Source organism: Gracilinanus agilis, chromosome 3 (genome assembly GCF_016433145.1).
Source record: "Gracilinanus agilis isolate LMUSP501 chromosome 3, AgileGrace, whole genome shotgun sequence".
Lineage (NCBI taxonomy): Eukaryota > Metazoa > Chordata > Mammalia > Didelphimorphia > Didelphidae > Gracilinanus > Gracilinanus agilis.
Window position 1 is genome coordinate 128714818 of NC_058132.1, and position 16159 is coordinate 128730976.

The 16159-nt window shown below is 36.3% G+C and overlaps 1 protein-coding gene across 1 annotated transcript in view; it reads left to right on the forward strand.

Moving 5' to 3' along the window:
• Positions 1–16159, forward strand: part of ALG5 (ALG5 dolichyl-phosphate beta-glucosyltransferase) — a 56996-nt gene that overhangs the window by 11225 nt on the left and 29612 nt on the right. Inside the window, exons 3-6 of the mRNA XM_044668253.1 lie at positions 2134–2180; positions 4424–4492; positions 8404–8496; positions 11813–11926. Coding sequence (XP_044524188.1) covers positions 2134–2180; positions 4424–4492; positions 8404–8496; positions 11813–11926 — 323 coding nt within the window. The remainder of the gene's footprint in view (positions 1–2133; positions 2181–4423; positions 4493–8403; positions 8497–11812; positions 11927–16159) is intronic.

Below are 16159 nucleotides of genomic sequence, written 5' to 3' on the forward strand. Positions count from 1 at the left end.
TTGGGTGGAACTCACGGAGTCTTTTGGGCTTACTACTTCCCAGAGCAAACAGGAGGACAGATGGAGAATCCAGCAGGATGAGCTACTCATGGTCAGACTTTAGAGTAAGAAAGAGACTTTAAATCTATGCTTATCTATCCTTTATATTTCAAATGATTATTAATAATCTTTATAGAAAATAAGAATGTGGAAGATATTAATTTTAAACCTAACAGAGAGAAATAGTAAAGTTCAAAAGAGAAGTGAGTTGGAATGGGAGAGATAGCAGGGAAAAAGGGAAAGCAAAAGACTGAGTTTTAATTTGGACATGCTAAGTTTGAGATGCCTACAGTCATCTAGTTCAAATTATCTAGGAAGCTATTGTAATTATGGAATTGTAACCCAGAGATGGAGGATGAAAGACTCCCTATAATATCTCCAAAGGAGGTGAAACAAATACAGGAACTAGCACCTGGTACAGACCCTAAACTCTGTCAACTTGCTTAAGGAAAGGTAATACTTTAGACCTGTGGTTCCCAAACTTTTTTGGCCTACCGCCCCCTTTCCAGAAAAAATGTTACTTAGCCCCCTGGAAATTAATTTTTTAAAAAATTTAATAGCAATTAATAGGAAAGATAAATACACCTGTGGCCATCACTGACCCCCCTGGATCGCCACCAGGGGGCGGTGGCACCCACTTTGGGAATCACAGCTTTAGACAAAGATGTTCCTTCAGGTTGTAAGGGTTAAATTGGGGTTTTGACTGAATAAGAGAGTTTTAAATTCAATGTTGTGATCACCAAATTATAATATATATTTTATATAAAAAAAGGAAGAGAAAGAGTTGAAGTGTGAAATGTAAGAGGAAAAGAGATAAGGAGTTTCCTAGCCCACCCTAAGTGCTGATCCAATGAAATTCAGCTCGCTCCCCAACAAAGTTCCAATCTCCACATGGAAGTCTTGAGTCACAAACCAGCAAGCCGATGCAGGATCCAAGGAAAAGAATCTCTCCACAGAACTCATGCTGAAGGGAGTGTTCCACTGAAGCACCAATGACTTGCAGAGCCACCAAGGCAGGAATCTCTCCAAGCCAGAAGTCCCAAGGAGAAGAACAAAGGAGAAGAGCCAAAGACAGGAAGTTCCGGACTTTTTATAGCCCTTTTTCTATGTTACTTCCTGTCCCTTCCCCTCTTCACAGGGGCCAATCACAGCTTCCAAATTGCCTAGCACTGCCCAAGGGAGCAGTGCCTGTGGTTCTACCTCTCGTCCTCTGAGGGCGTAAACTCTTAGGAGGGAGTTAAAAGGGTGGAGCTCTAAGTAAGTGACTTGTAAATTCTCTCACTCGATGACTAACAAAGTGTTAAGTAGGGGTTTCTTGATTGATTAATTCAAAATGGACAAAGAGAATGTAGAATTCCCTTTCACAAGGCAGAAGATTCTTAAGGATAGAGCCAAGATCAATGAGAAACTTTAATTAATAAAGCAAATTTGATATGAATAAATAGGAAATAATTTCATAGCAAATGTGATTTACAAACATGTAAAATAGATTCAGATCCTTTCCCTTTATGTTCTAGGATAGGTCATTTCCCTTTTCAGGGTCACAGCTTCCTCATCTTTGAAAATGAATGGTATCAGACTATACTTCCTCAGGTCAGACAATAGCTGGATAGGATTCGCTCAGTTTTTAATACCATGGATTAAGAAGCACATTATTCACAACAGCTAATTCATAGCAAGACTGCCACAATTGTGAAAGGCCTCCAGTACCTACCATATAAATAATGATTATAAAGGTAACAATGATTTATGCAGCTCTGTCCTCTCTGCAACTGCAGAACTTAATTTCCCCAAAACACAGGTCTAATTATGTCAGTCACACAGCCATTCAACATTTACCAAACACCTAGTATGTGTCAGACAATGCTAAACAAAGAAAGATTAAAAATAATCTCCATTCTTGGGTAGCTTATAAGTCTCATGGGGTAGACAACATGCAAACAACTGTGTACAACAGACATATTTGTGAGACTTCACATAGTATTCCCTAGAAACTATTATTTGTATTAAAGACATACAAAAATTTAATGTTGAGTTAATTGATTTAGTAAATAGTTGTGGAAAGCAATATTCAATTTCTTTTTTTTTTTTTAGTGCCTCTGATGATGGATGAAGCTCTGGAATATCTAGAGATGAGACAGGTATAATATTTTTTCATATAAAACTAAGTCATTTAATTAAAAACTGCTTTGGAGTACAGATAATTCTTTATGACTTGTGGATCAGAGGCTAAATTCAACCCTAGAGACATTTCCCTGGAATGGAAGCAAGATCCTATTCTTTTGCAGAATCATGTGCATGGAATGCTCCCCTAGGTTGACACAGGATCTTATTGATCCATATTAGGCATGTTTAATTCATGACACAATGACAAAACCAGCAAATCAATAGTTTTCTATAGCTCTGATTAAAATTGTAAAGCATATTCTTCAGAATTTCTTCTTTGTAACATCCTAATCCTTCTCATCCTTACCTGCTGCACCTTCTGGCTAGCCATAACCATTAATAAGCTGTACCATTCTGGGGCTACTTGTGTTTGAATATTATTTAGGCTAAGGCATGCCACCTTTGATTTATAGAGAAAAGTTTTTTGTGGAGAAAGAAGAATGACTATTGATACTTCTTCCTGACAACATCTATAAACTGAGTGGATTGGCCTAGATGGCTCCTGAGATCCCTTCAAGCTTAAAATCTAAGATCTTGCTCATTTTACACCATCATATATTCAGTCAGTAATTTGACACCTCCCTACTGAAAAATAGAGTACTCTGCATGATTGTGGTAAACAACTTTTTCTAATGCATAACATACTTGAAGTGTTACCATGTTTTGTTTGGTTAGAAATTTAAGTTCATGAGTTATAAATTTATTAGCACCTACAGACAGACTGGCATCTTTTTTTTTTTAATTAAAACCCTTATCTTTCATCTTGGAATTAATACTGTTTATTGGTTCCAAGGCAGAAGAGTGGTGAGGGCTAGGCAATGGGGTTTAAGTGACTTGCCCAGAGTCACACAGCTGGGGAGTGTCTGAGGCCAGATTTGAACCCAGGACCTCCCATCTCTGAGCCTGGCTCTCAGTCCACTGAGCCACCCAGCTGCACCCCCAGACTGGTGTCTTTTTAAAAGACATGTAAAGGGGGCAGCTGGGTAGCTCAGTGGATTGAGAGTCAGGCCTAGAGACCAGAGGTCCTAGGTTCAAATCCAGCCTCAGACACTTCCCAGCTGTGTGACCCTGGGCAAGTCACTTGACCCCCATTGTCTACCCTTACCACTCTTCCACCAAGGAGCCAATACACAGAAGTTAAAGGTTTAAAAATGTAAAAAAAATAAAATGCTTCACAAATAGTATCCCATTTAATCCTATTAATAATCCTAATAATAAACACTATAATAAAAAAAATAAAAGACATGTAAAGATGCATATGTGTCCTGGGTGGGAGTAGAGTTTTGTTTTTTATCTTCTCCTTTAATGCTTCATATACAAAAAAAGCTATTCTTAATTCATGTGCAATAATTTTGTAATTTGGATTTAGATATAGGGCTATGGATTAGACCTATGATTTCATTGGTAGAGGGAACTCAGCCCTCTACCAATGAAAATCAGCAACTTATCTGCAACATAAAACCTTAAAAGAGTCACTAAGATGTGGTTAAGTGACTTATCTAGAATCACACAACCAATATGTATCAAAGGCAGACTGAATCTAGACTTTGCTGACTTTAAAGCCAGCTTTATCCAAAGGCAGTGTACCATATTGCCTCCCAACTTGGATCTAAATAGTATAATTAGCATATGTTTTATTTAAATGTAGTAGTATGGTACCACTATACATTTTTAACATTTATAAATTTTAAGGAAACAACATTAATAATCAGTTCAATAAATTGATATAGTTCCAAATGCTCTTCTTATATTCTTATATTTTTCCTTTAAATATTATCACTAGATTTTGAGAAGAAAATGTTTTCTCTTAAATAACTCTAGTTTTTTCTTCATCCTTAAAATAATAACTTGAGCAATTATTGGAGGATTCTTTTAAGAACATCATGACTTGAAACATGACATTATATTCAGAAGGAATATGTTGTTTCAAAAAAGGAAAACCAAAAATTAAATTACTTAACTCCCTGGCATAGACAAAAGAGAGAGCTAGTCAATAGTCACTCCTCTATTTCCGTGCTTAGCTGCTTTCCTTCTTGTTTTTATGTTGGTATTTTGTGTGTATGTGTGTATCATTATTCACATACCAAAGATAAATAATTTTAGTTTAATTTAAAGGAATCATCCTAAGTTACTAAATAAAATTATTTTAAAACTCATATCATGATTTCTCTTAGGAGTAGTTGTACTAAATTGTATGTTCCATTTTCATTTTTTGAAGAAACAAGATCCTACATTCACATATGAAGTGATCGTGGTTGATGATGGCAGTAAAGATCAGACCTCACAGGTAAAGAAGTTTATAGTACTTGATCTAAGAAAAATGTGGCATTAGATAAAGTAATAATAGTTAGCATTTATATAATAGCTACTATGTGCTAGGCACTGTGCTAAGCACTTTACAAAATATTTTCTTATTCTTATAACTTAGAAAGTTAGTGCTATTTTTATTACTTTTTTACAGTAAGTGAAACTGAGACAATCAGAGGCTAAGTAACTTGCTCAGGGTCACAGAGTATCTGAGGCTGGATTTGAAATCAGATCTTCCTGACTTGAGGCCTAGTGCTATGTGCTCTATGGCACTACCTGATTGCCCCATTGTTATTCATTCAAGGTGCCCTATATATTTGCCTGCTGCTCTCCCCTATTGGATGGAACAAGGAAAAATTACCATTAAGGAAATTTTTTACTCTTAAAGTATATTAATTATATATGTATTGAAATAACATTTATCATATGTTACATATATTTATATTTGCACAATGCATGGAATTCATTCTTTCTTTGAATGCTTCTCTCTACCATAAGATGTGAAGGCTATCACACTGAACCAGCCAAGAAGTAACGAGTAGCCTCTGAAGCTTGCATGGTAGCCATATGAGTTGAGAAAAGGACAGGATTATGAAAAATATGAAGCTGAGTTTATAGAATTTGTCAACTAATTGGATATGGAAGATGAAGGAGAAGGAAGAATAGTGATTCTTGGATTACAACCTGAATGATTAGGAGAATAGTGGTATAGTCAACAGAAATATTGAAGATGGAAGAGAATGTATTTAAAAGAGATGATCTGTTTTGGCTTCATTTGAGATATTAAAAGTACTTTCAGGGAGAGATATATAGCAAGAAATGTCATGTGGGATTGAAACTTCAGTGAGAGGTAAAGTCTAGACTGGAGATTTATGAGTCCTTTAATAGAGATGATAAAGACCTGGTGATCAGGTTCCTTCATTTATTCAGTGAGCATTTATTAAATTACTTCTATGCCAAACTTGGTGTTGATGTTATAAAAAACAAAAGCCAAGTCACCCTGCCCTTAGTGCTTCTCTGCCTTTGAACCAGTACACAGTATTGATTCTAAGATGGAAGGTAAGAGTTAAAAAAAAAAAAAAAAAAAGCAATTTGTAAGAGTTGACTGGATGTGAGGCCAGCTAATCAGGGTTTTGCCCATCATCACAGCCATGGAGAGAAGAGTCAGCTTAATAAGGAGGCCAACTCCTCATAAGCAAACGAAAGTGAAAGACAGGGAGAGACAAACTAGAAAGAGCAAAACACCCAAATGACTGGGAGAGACCCTGAGCAAGTAAGACACACAGCACATTGATCTGTAGTTAGGTCTTCCATTTATTATTGACAAAGAGAAAGGTTTTTATAGAATATAGATTTTAAGCATTATATCATTCTTAGGGGTGTAACTTTCTCACAGAATATTGTTTATTAAAAGACTTTACTCATAACATTTTTAAGGCATATCTACAAACCCAAGCACTGAAGAATATTGACAATAACTTGGGGGTTTATAGGAATTGGGGGGGAGAGTCTAGATCATTTGGTCATCACATTACAGAAGCTTCTTTGGCCATCAAAATAATGAACAACTCAAGGATTATTATGAAAGAAGCTTTCAAGAGATGTCTTTAGTTTGGTTATAACTAGACTACTTTTTAAACTGTATTTTGATACTCTGACTTTACCAGTGAAATCTCAGGCAAGCTCATAAGCATGTCTTTATGGCTGCTTTTCCTCAGGGGACCTAATTTGTCTTAGATTCCTCCACAGTTTCCATTTTATCTTAGAGGTCAGGTGGAGCCACATCTTAACCAGGGAGTTTATTAAATAGGGAAGGGACATAGAAAGACCTGTGCTTTAAGAACATCAACTTGGCATTTGTATGGAGGAAGAATTAAGAAGAAAAGAGACTGGGTTCAAGAAGACCAATTAGAAAGCTATTGCTGTAGTCTGGACAATAGATGATAAATACCAGAATCAAGTTGATAAGTGAAGAAAAGAAGACAGATCTAAGATGTACATATTATGAAGTTAGAATCAGTAAGATTTGGCAACTGGATATAATGAATGAAGAGGAGGCAAGAGTTAAGGATGACTTCAAGGTTCTAAACTTGAATTTTCCAGAAGAATGGTGGTGACCTCAAAAGAAATAGTAAAGTGGAAAGGGTATGTTTTAGGAAAAGGATAATAGGCATTTAGGGATGACACTGCAATTTGGAGGGAAATTAAGAATCATCTGTAAAAAGATGATAGATAAACTCATGAAAGAACCCATACTGATGAAATCATCGAGAGAGTTAAAAGAGAGAAAAGAAGATACCCCAGAACTGTTTTGTGGCACAACCAGAAATGGAATGTGGGACACGGATTATAATTCCTAAGAAAACCAAAAAAGGTAGAGGTCAGACAGGAGGAAGGGCAGAAGAAATGAAAGCCATGAAATCTCAGGCAGAAGATAACCTCTAGGACTATAATCTTAACCTGGAACTTTTTTTGAGGGAAAATATTTTAATAATTGCATTTTAGTATCATTAATTTTCTTCATAATCCTGTGTATCTTATTTTATACTTTAAACTTTATACTTTATACTTTAAAAAACATTTTGAGAATATATATAGGTTTCACCAATTTGCCAGTAGTATCACACACACACACACACACACCAAAGGGCTAATAACCCTGCATTAGGGAAAAGGGGACAGTCAACATTGTCAGATGCTACAGAGACATCCGGAAAGATGTACTGAGAAAAGACCATGCGATTTGCCAGTTAAGAAATCAGTAAAGGGGGGAGCTTGGTGCCTCAGTGATTGAGAGGCCTAGAGACAAGAGGCCCTGGGTTCAAATCTGGCCTCAGACACTTCCTAGCTGTGTGACCCTGGGCAAGTCACTTAATCCCCATTGCCTAGCCCTTATCACTCTTCTGCCTTGGAAGCAATACACAGAATTGATTCTAAGGCAGAAGGTAAGGGTTTAAAGGGGGGGGGGGGGAGGGAGAAATCATTAAGAACCTTAAAAGAGTTGTTTCTCTTGAATAATAAGATCAGAAGTCAAATTTCAGAAGTGAACCAGAGATAGAAAGTAGAGGCAATAAATGTAGCCAGATTTTTCTTGGAGTTTCTCAGAGAAAGAGTTGAGGGAAACAGGACATAGCTATAGGGGATAGTAGGATCAAGAGAAAAAAAAAAAACTTAAAAAAACGAGATCATCAAAGGAGAAAATCATAGATAACACTTTGAGGAGTCACCACTTTTTAGATTTTTATTTTTTATCTATTTTTTTTAAACCCTCACTTTCCACCTAAGAATCAATACTGTTTATTGGTTTCAAGGCGGAAGAGCAGTAAGGGCTAGACAATGGGGGTTAAGCGACTTGCTCAGGGTCACACAGCTAGGAAGTGTCTGAGGCCTGATTTGAACCCAGGACCTCCTATCTCTAGGCCTGGCTCTCAATTCACTGAGCTACCCAGCTGCCCCAATCTCCACTCTTTTTTTTTTTTTTTAAACCCTTAACTTCTGTGATTTGGCTCCTTGGTGGAAGAGTGGTAAGGGTGGGCAATGGGGGTTAAGTGACTTGTTCAGGGTCACACAGCTGGGAAGTGTTTGAGGACAGATTTGAACCTAGGACCTCCCATCTCTAGGACTGACTCAATCCACTGAGCTACCAATCTCCACTCTTAAGAAGGATCTAAATGATGAACTAGCAAAGAAGGTAGAAAAAGATAGTCGTAGATTTAAGAACTGAAACAGAGGAGAGCAGTATCATGAAAATCACAGAAATATATGTGGAAGAAGGGAATGGTAATCATGTATAGAATATAGTAATAATTTTTAAACCAAAATAAGAAACATGGAATTTGTATTTTCATGGTAATCCAAATTAATTTTTTATGACTTTTATGTACTTAACAGATTGCTCTTAATTATTGCCAAAAATTTGGAAATGACAAAGTTCGAGTAATAACAATGGTGAAAAATCGTGGAAAGGGTGGAGCTATCAAGATGGTAATGAATACTTTTATTTAAAATATGAACATTCTTAGTAACCTATACTACTAGCCATAGCATGTGTATGCTGTATAGCCAGTCAAATGTGTCCCAGAGTTTCTGGTTCAGTAGAACATATTTCATAAAAAAAAATTAATATAAATATCTGCCTTGATTTGTTTCACATTATCTTGTCAATAAAGATTTGACAGCATTAATATAAATCATGTCTAGAATATAGAACAGGTACAACTGTGTGGTCTGACCATATATGGAATTGAATGTCCTATTCTGCAAACTGCATTTAGTATGGATGTTAATGAGCTAGAGCTTGTCCAGAAAAGGGCAATCAGGATGTTGAAAACAACTCAACACCATTCCAAACAAGGAACAATTGAAGAAACTTGGACAAGTTTAACCTAGAATAGCAATAATTTAGGGTAAATCTGATAGCTTTTTTCAAGTGTGTGAAGGTTTGTCATATGGAAAATGGATTTAACTTCTGTTTGTCTCCAGAAAGCAGATATAGGGGCAATAAGTGGGAAATTATGGAGAAGCAGATGTAACCACAGACTGTGGAACAGCAATAAAGCTGCCCCAAAGTGAAATGGACTCTAGAGCTCATCCAGAGTCACACAGATAAGAAGTGTTAGAAGCAGAATTTGAACTCAGTTATTCTGACTTAGAGGCAACTCTCTATCCATTATACCACAAGTTTTCCCATAATGTCCTTGATATTTGTATTTGTAATGAAAATATTAAAATGTAGATTGTACTTTGAGGAATCAAACATTCAAATTATTTATCAGCTTCTTTGCATTTTTGAATGCCTTGTATGAAGCTGTACAGACTAAACATAACGATATGTTCCTACATCTCCTGTCTGACCTATCCATTTATAAGACAAATGATCATCTGGGTGACCTGTCTCCCTTTATCATTTTATCTTCAGGTGGTTAGATGTATTGATATTTACTTTCCCATTCATAGTTCCTAAGTCTATGCAATTCTATGGCATTCTGCTTTCCAGAAATATACTAAAAATGGGTTTTGAATTGCTTGAATGTCAAATGTGACCCCACTGTTTTTATTTCTTCTTTTAACTGTATTCTAATTAATGTGATCACTTCACTGTGACATCACATTGTTAAAATAATGTGATATATAATACCACCAACTCATAATGGATTTATCATACCATACAGTAATAGAAATGATCTCATTTGAGCCTGCATTTCTAAATATTGTACCAATATTCAAACTATTTATATTTGTTCTCGAAATCCTATACCTCTTCCTCATGTGGTAAATATTCCTTCTAACAGGAGTATACTTACAGATTTTTTTTGGTTTTTCATTCATATTTCTAAACATCATGACATGAAAATTTAGAATTATAAAATATGTATATTAAAATATGTAGGAGATACATATTTATTTATATAATACCCACGTAATCTACACAAAGAACTATCATTTAAAATCACATTGTTAGAGTGGCTGATGAATTGGCAAAGTGTAGTTGGATGAATTGATATTAGTTGCATTTTCACCATTTCTTTACTTAGGTCCACATGACATCTTTAGACCTTTTGGAAAGGAATTCCCTGGTTGGTCTTCCACTTTCTGTAGACAGACAATCTATCCTAAGCACTTATTATGTTCAAGGCACTGTGAAAACCAGACAGAAGGCAGATACATGGTCCTTGTCCTCAAGAAGCTCACATTCTAATCAAGGATACAGTGGCATGCTATGCCAGCGAACAGTTTGTACTCCCTAAACATGTTTATTCTATAGATTGTGTTTTGTAAAACACTGCAGTAGTATGTTTAGAAAGCATACCTATTGATGATCTATCTTAAAGTTTAACAAATCTTTTTTAATTCTTTCTTTAAAAATGCTAGTGCCCTTATTCAACTTGACTCATTATATTTAAGATGATAGTACTATCAACTCCAGCAACCAGATAATTAACAAAAATATTAATGACAACTCAAAGACTGAAGTTTGTTGGACAATTAATAATATTTATTCAGTGCCTACTATGGGCATAGAATAATATTAAGTTGAATTTGCATAAATTTTTACAATCTAGGGTAGGAATGAAGAATATAGCCTATGAAAATTACCTAAGAATGTTTACTTAACAATAGCAAATGCTGAAGACATGCAGAATAAGAAAAGTGCCAAGGATATATAGTAATAGGCTGGTCTAAAAAAATGAGATGGTTTACTGGATAAAATAAATTTTGAGTTAAAAAGGTGATGATAGAGGAGATTAGAACATAAAAGGTTGTTGTATATAGATTACAGAAACGTTTTGACAGTAGTAAATGATAATTTGCCAGTATTTATAATGTTAGGGCCAGGATAAGGAAAAACTTACTGAACCAAGAGACATGTAATTATGTAATTATTCCCAAAAGTAGTTGTTTAAACCCACACTTCATTATTATTTTTATTTTTATATCCTTACCTTCTGTCTTAGAATTGATATTAAGTATTAGTTCTAAGGCAGAAGAACAATGAGGGCTAGGCATTTGGGGTTAAGTGACTTGCCCAGGGTCACAGAGCTGGCAAATGTCTCATTCCCATTTTAACCCAGGATCTCCTATCTCCAGGCCTATCTCTATCCATTGAGTCACCTAGAGCTGCCCCATATCTTACATTACTTTAAAAAAAAAAAAACACCTTTTCTTTAATAGGACCTGTAGTTTCATTAGTATAGAGTAGAGAGTTCAGACTGGGTGCTCCCAAACTTGATTGAAATAGAATTGAGAAATGTTTAAAAATGCAGTTTTCTTCTGCATTTTTACTCATATAAATGAAAATACAGGACAATATAAATGTTAATTTGTGATTTTTCTAAGTCAATATGCAGCCTTCAGGGATCTATCTGAGTTAAATATTAGGAATTCAGATTAAAAACCTCGCTCTCCCAATGCAAAGGGACATCTTCTGCAGTTTATATTTTTAAGAGGGTTGGTCAGGGCATTGAAAGGTAAAGTAACTTGACAATATATATATGTGGCAGAGACAGTATTTGTATCCAGGTCTTCCTGAATCTGAGGCCAGCTCTCCATGTACACTGCCTCTCAATTGCTGTAAATGTTAATAATAAACTTCCATCATTCTTTTGCATCTATACAATTGAAAACAAGATTGTACAAGAAATTAATACGAATGAATAAGTCTTCTAAGTATGTAAAGATTTGAATATTATGAATATAGATGTGATTTAGTTGCTCTATTTCAAATGAAATAATGCAATTAAAACTTTATATAGTTTTGCCAATTTTATAAAAGATAATTTATTGAAATTTCTAACTGCAGGGTGTATTCACTTCTCGAGGAAAAAAGATCCTTATGGCAGATGCCGATGGAGCCACAAAATTTGCAGATATTGAAAAATTAGAAAAGGGACTTAGAAATCTACAGCCTTGGCCTGTGAGTATATTTAATGATTATCACTAATCAATCAAAAAATCAAAAAAACATTTTTAACAAAGTCCCTATATAAAATTACAATTACTTATAGCAGAAGTATGTTTACCACATAATGAAAAGCAGGAAAACGGGGGGGGGGGGGAGGGAAAAACATCTTTTTTTTCCTAGAGGTAATTTATTTTATTTTTTCACATAAATTTTTTTAAGAATATTTTTCCATGGTTACATGATTCATGTTCTCTCCTTCCCTTCTTCCCTCCCCTTTCCTGGAGCTGACAAGCAATTCCACTGGTTTATACATGTCTTAATACTCAAAACCTATTTCCATATTCTTCATATTTGTAATAGAGTAATCTTTTAAAAACCACAACCCCAAGTTTTATACCCATATAACCAAGTGATAAATCATGTTTTTCTTCTTCATTTTTACTCCCATAGTTCTTTCTCTAGGTGTGGATAGCATTCTTTTTCATGTTACACCATCTTTTTTAATATCATTATTCTCTTGGTAACAATCTTAGACTGAAGTCAAATTTCCAGTAATTGAAATGGCAGTAGGGAAGTGTCTGTTAGGCATGAGTGAACTGTGGCATAATATGACTGATAATTTGCATGTAAGAAATGACATAAAAATAATTTCTGGAAAATGTATGGCCTCAAAAGTGTATCTGCTAATTATATAATGAGAGCAAATGATAGTGTATGGGTGACTTGAAGACTGCTGGTACCCGCAAAATATCAAAAACTCTAGAGGAAGCTATACAGTATTTCAGGTTGGTACTTGATTATAGAAGATTTATGAAAGATATGGAGAAAAGGCACATGGGATGGGAGGCATAGATGGGATAAAACCACTAGAGGGAGTAACCACGTTGATGAGCACATCCATCCATTGGCATCTGGAAGTAAAAGGCTAACAAGAGATCTGAATGTTTTGGGGGAGTTTTGTGGGGCTTTCTGCGGTTTTTTTTAAATCATATTGTCTTTAAGGATTGCATGTTGCACTTTTTGTGATGATTCTCTTGAGAGAACCTAAAAACAATGCACTTCTACATAGGCTTATCAAGCACCCTTTGAGTTTGTTTTTAAGCACTCTGTAAAACATTTTTTCCAGTATCTTTCCACTTGATACCACAGCTTATACAGTCCTATCTTCCTTGGCTCTGCCCAGATGTGGACCACAATTGGACCTACAGTTGGGGAATTAGCTGCCAGGTGGTTTGCTGCCCTTCTTCCTTGAAAAAGTCAGCCTTTGAGTCTATGAAGGAAGATATAGGAGTCTGTCACCAGGTCCAGTAGGGGAGGAGCAAAAGGCTTGTCAATACTTGGCACTAATTACTTGCTGACACCTAGAGATAATCAATCATTGAATTGCCTCTATTAGTCAAAAGCTGCCAAAGTTTTGGTCCTTTCCTAGGTCTTAAGAGAATACTTATAGCAAGCTGCCTTCAGGTATGTTAAAGACTTTCATGTGGAAGGTGGATTAGACTTATTCTTAAGTTCCAGAGGGCAGAAGTAAGAGCAGTAGTTGGGAACTGCAGAGAGACCAAGTTACCCTTGATATAGGGAGAAACTTCCTCATAAACTTATTCAAAAGGGGAAATGGATGCCCTTGGAAGTAATGAGTTCTAACTAGAGGGTCATAAAGCCCAGTTTGAAATGATAATAACAAGCATTTAATAAGCACCTGCTTGATGCCAGACACCATTAAGGGTCCTAGTCATACAAAGACAAAAATGAAATAGTCCCTTTCCTCAAGGAGCTTACATTCCTAATTGGAAAACTCCATAAATGTTTTTCGATAGAGAGGCAACATGTATGTAAGGAAGCCTATACAAACAAATGAAAGGTAATTTTCGCTTTGGTGGGGAGGGGGAGATCAGGAGGGCTTCAAGTAGAACAGTTGAACAATTCAAGTTGAACAGAATTTTAGAGGAATTGAGGGATTTTAAGAGGTAGAGGTAAAGCAGGTATGGAGGCCCAGAGGCAAGAGATGGGGCATTGTGTGTGAGGAATAGCAATAAGGCCAGGTTAGCTGGATCAGAGAGTATAGAAGGAACCATCATGCTTCTTCCCCTGCCCAACACAAACACATCAGTGCAACTTCACGTGTGGTAGTTGTTGCTGCAAAAGGGATTTTTATGCTAAATAATAGCCATTGTTCCAAACCCTAGAGTTAATGAACCACCTGCTACAGTGCCAGTAAGTTATTTATTCCATTACCCAAGATTATGATAAAAATCATGATTTGATATTTATATATTGTCTTAATGTTTGCAAAATGCTTTATAAATATCTCATTTAATCCTTATTATAGCCATGGGAGATAGGAATTATTATTTTCCTTTTTCTCAGATGAGGAATTTAAAGTAGACAGAAGGTAAGTGACTTTCTGGGTGTCAAACAGGTACTAAGTGTCTATAGATGGATTAGAATTCAAGTTTTCTTGACTCTAGGTCCAGTACTGCAGCTCCTCCACTGTCTAACTACAGATATTTTAAATTTGAATTTAACTCTCCTAAATCTCTTGTGAGATTAGTTTGGCTAATACCAGGGCAACAATTCACTGATGTTAAAAGTTTTGCCCCATGACAACTAAAGACCTATATAGATATTTTCTTTCTATTATTTCTCCTATGAAGAGATGGGCTTACAAGTGAAATTATGCCTTTTTATAGGCCTAACAAATGCATCAAAGAAAAATTAAATTACTTGGCCCAGGTCGCTTAAAGTAGGGTAGAGGTCTGTGCCAGAAAGAACTCTTGAACTACTTTCTAATCTGTTTCTTCATCTGCTGGTGAAAAATGGTCTGTGGCTATGTTTGATTGATATAATTCTGTCTATAAAAAAGAAGTAATATAAAGGGAGGCATTCTAAAAAATTATTACTTTTTCATTTTTTGGCATGAAATCAGGAATTATTAAATTACAACTATATCCTTTATTTTCTGCCCTGCTTTTATGGTACCCTAGGGCAGTGATAGTGAACCTTTTAGAGATTCTGTGCTGTGTTCTGGCCCCCAACTGTGTGCTGTGGCCCCTCCTATCCCCCCAGAGTGCTGTGCTCCCACTCCCACCTCCCTTACCCCTGACAGAGGAGGAAGAAAGTGCTCCCATTGAGCTGTCAGACAAAATGGTGGGTGAAATGAGGAATGTCCTGCATGTGGAATGGGAATGGGAGTGGCCCAAGTGTTCCACTCCCCCTCTAGCCCTGCTGCCTGTGAGCCACCTGCCTTACCCCAGACAGGAAAGAGGAAGCCTCCCATTGGGTTGTTGGGCAGCATGACAGATTAAATGAAAAAATGTCTGCAGGCATGTGTGGAGAGGGGGAAGGGAGCAACTCCACCCAAGTCCCTCTGGCTTTCTAGTAACGAATTCTGGTGGCGAATGGCAGACATGCCCATAGAGAGGACTCTCCATGCCCTCTTTGGCATGTGTGCCATAGGTTCACCATCATGGCCCTAGGGTATCTAATTATTTCAAAAGGTATTTCAGAATTCTCAAAATGCAGTTCATTTAAATTCACATTATAAGTATAATAAATATGTTTAGAGCATCTTAAGATGGAAAACATGAAGGAATAGCAAATTTCTCCGATTTCCTTATGAAATAAATAACTTGAGGAATAAGGGAATACGTAGGGAATTAGAAGGGGAAACACCAGTACAACTGGGTTAAAAGTAGCCCACAGTTGTATTGGGAGAAGTAACAAGCTATCACACTAAGCTGGGGAAAGAACAAGTAACAAATACCAAACACAGCCAGGGAAACAGTTTAAATTAACAGTAGGTTCTTGAAGACTGGGAAGGAGAAGTCAAGGAAATTTATAAAAAGAGTTTTTAATAGTTTACAAGGGCAGGAAAGGAGGTAAGAGGATCAATTGTCATCTTAAGTCTAGGGACCAACTGTTAGAATATTGGGTAGGGAAATGGCTTCACTAACAACTAACTATAAAGCAGCCAACTTAGGTAGGGCTGTTAAGGCAGGGGAAAATGGGAATCTCATGGAATCATGTCTCAGGAAACTCCAGATAATCAGCAACTTAATCCAATAAAGGCTAGGGAGACTAAGGTTTACTGTCTACCAGCCCAGTAAAACACCTCTCAGAAAATTCAAGGTTAGCTTCACTTTTCCAAGATCCCACTACAAGTCCACAGGCTAGCTAATCAGTTGCCAAAACCTTCAGCTCCACTACTCACTCTCTAAGGCAGGGGTCAGCAACCTTTTTGGCCGT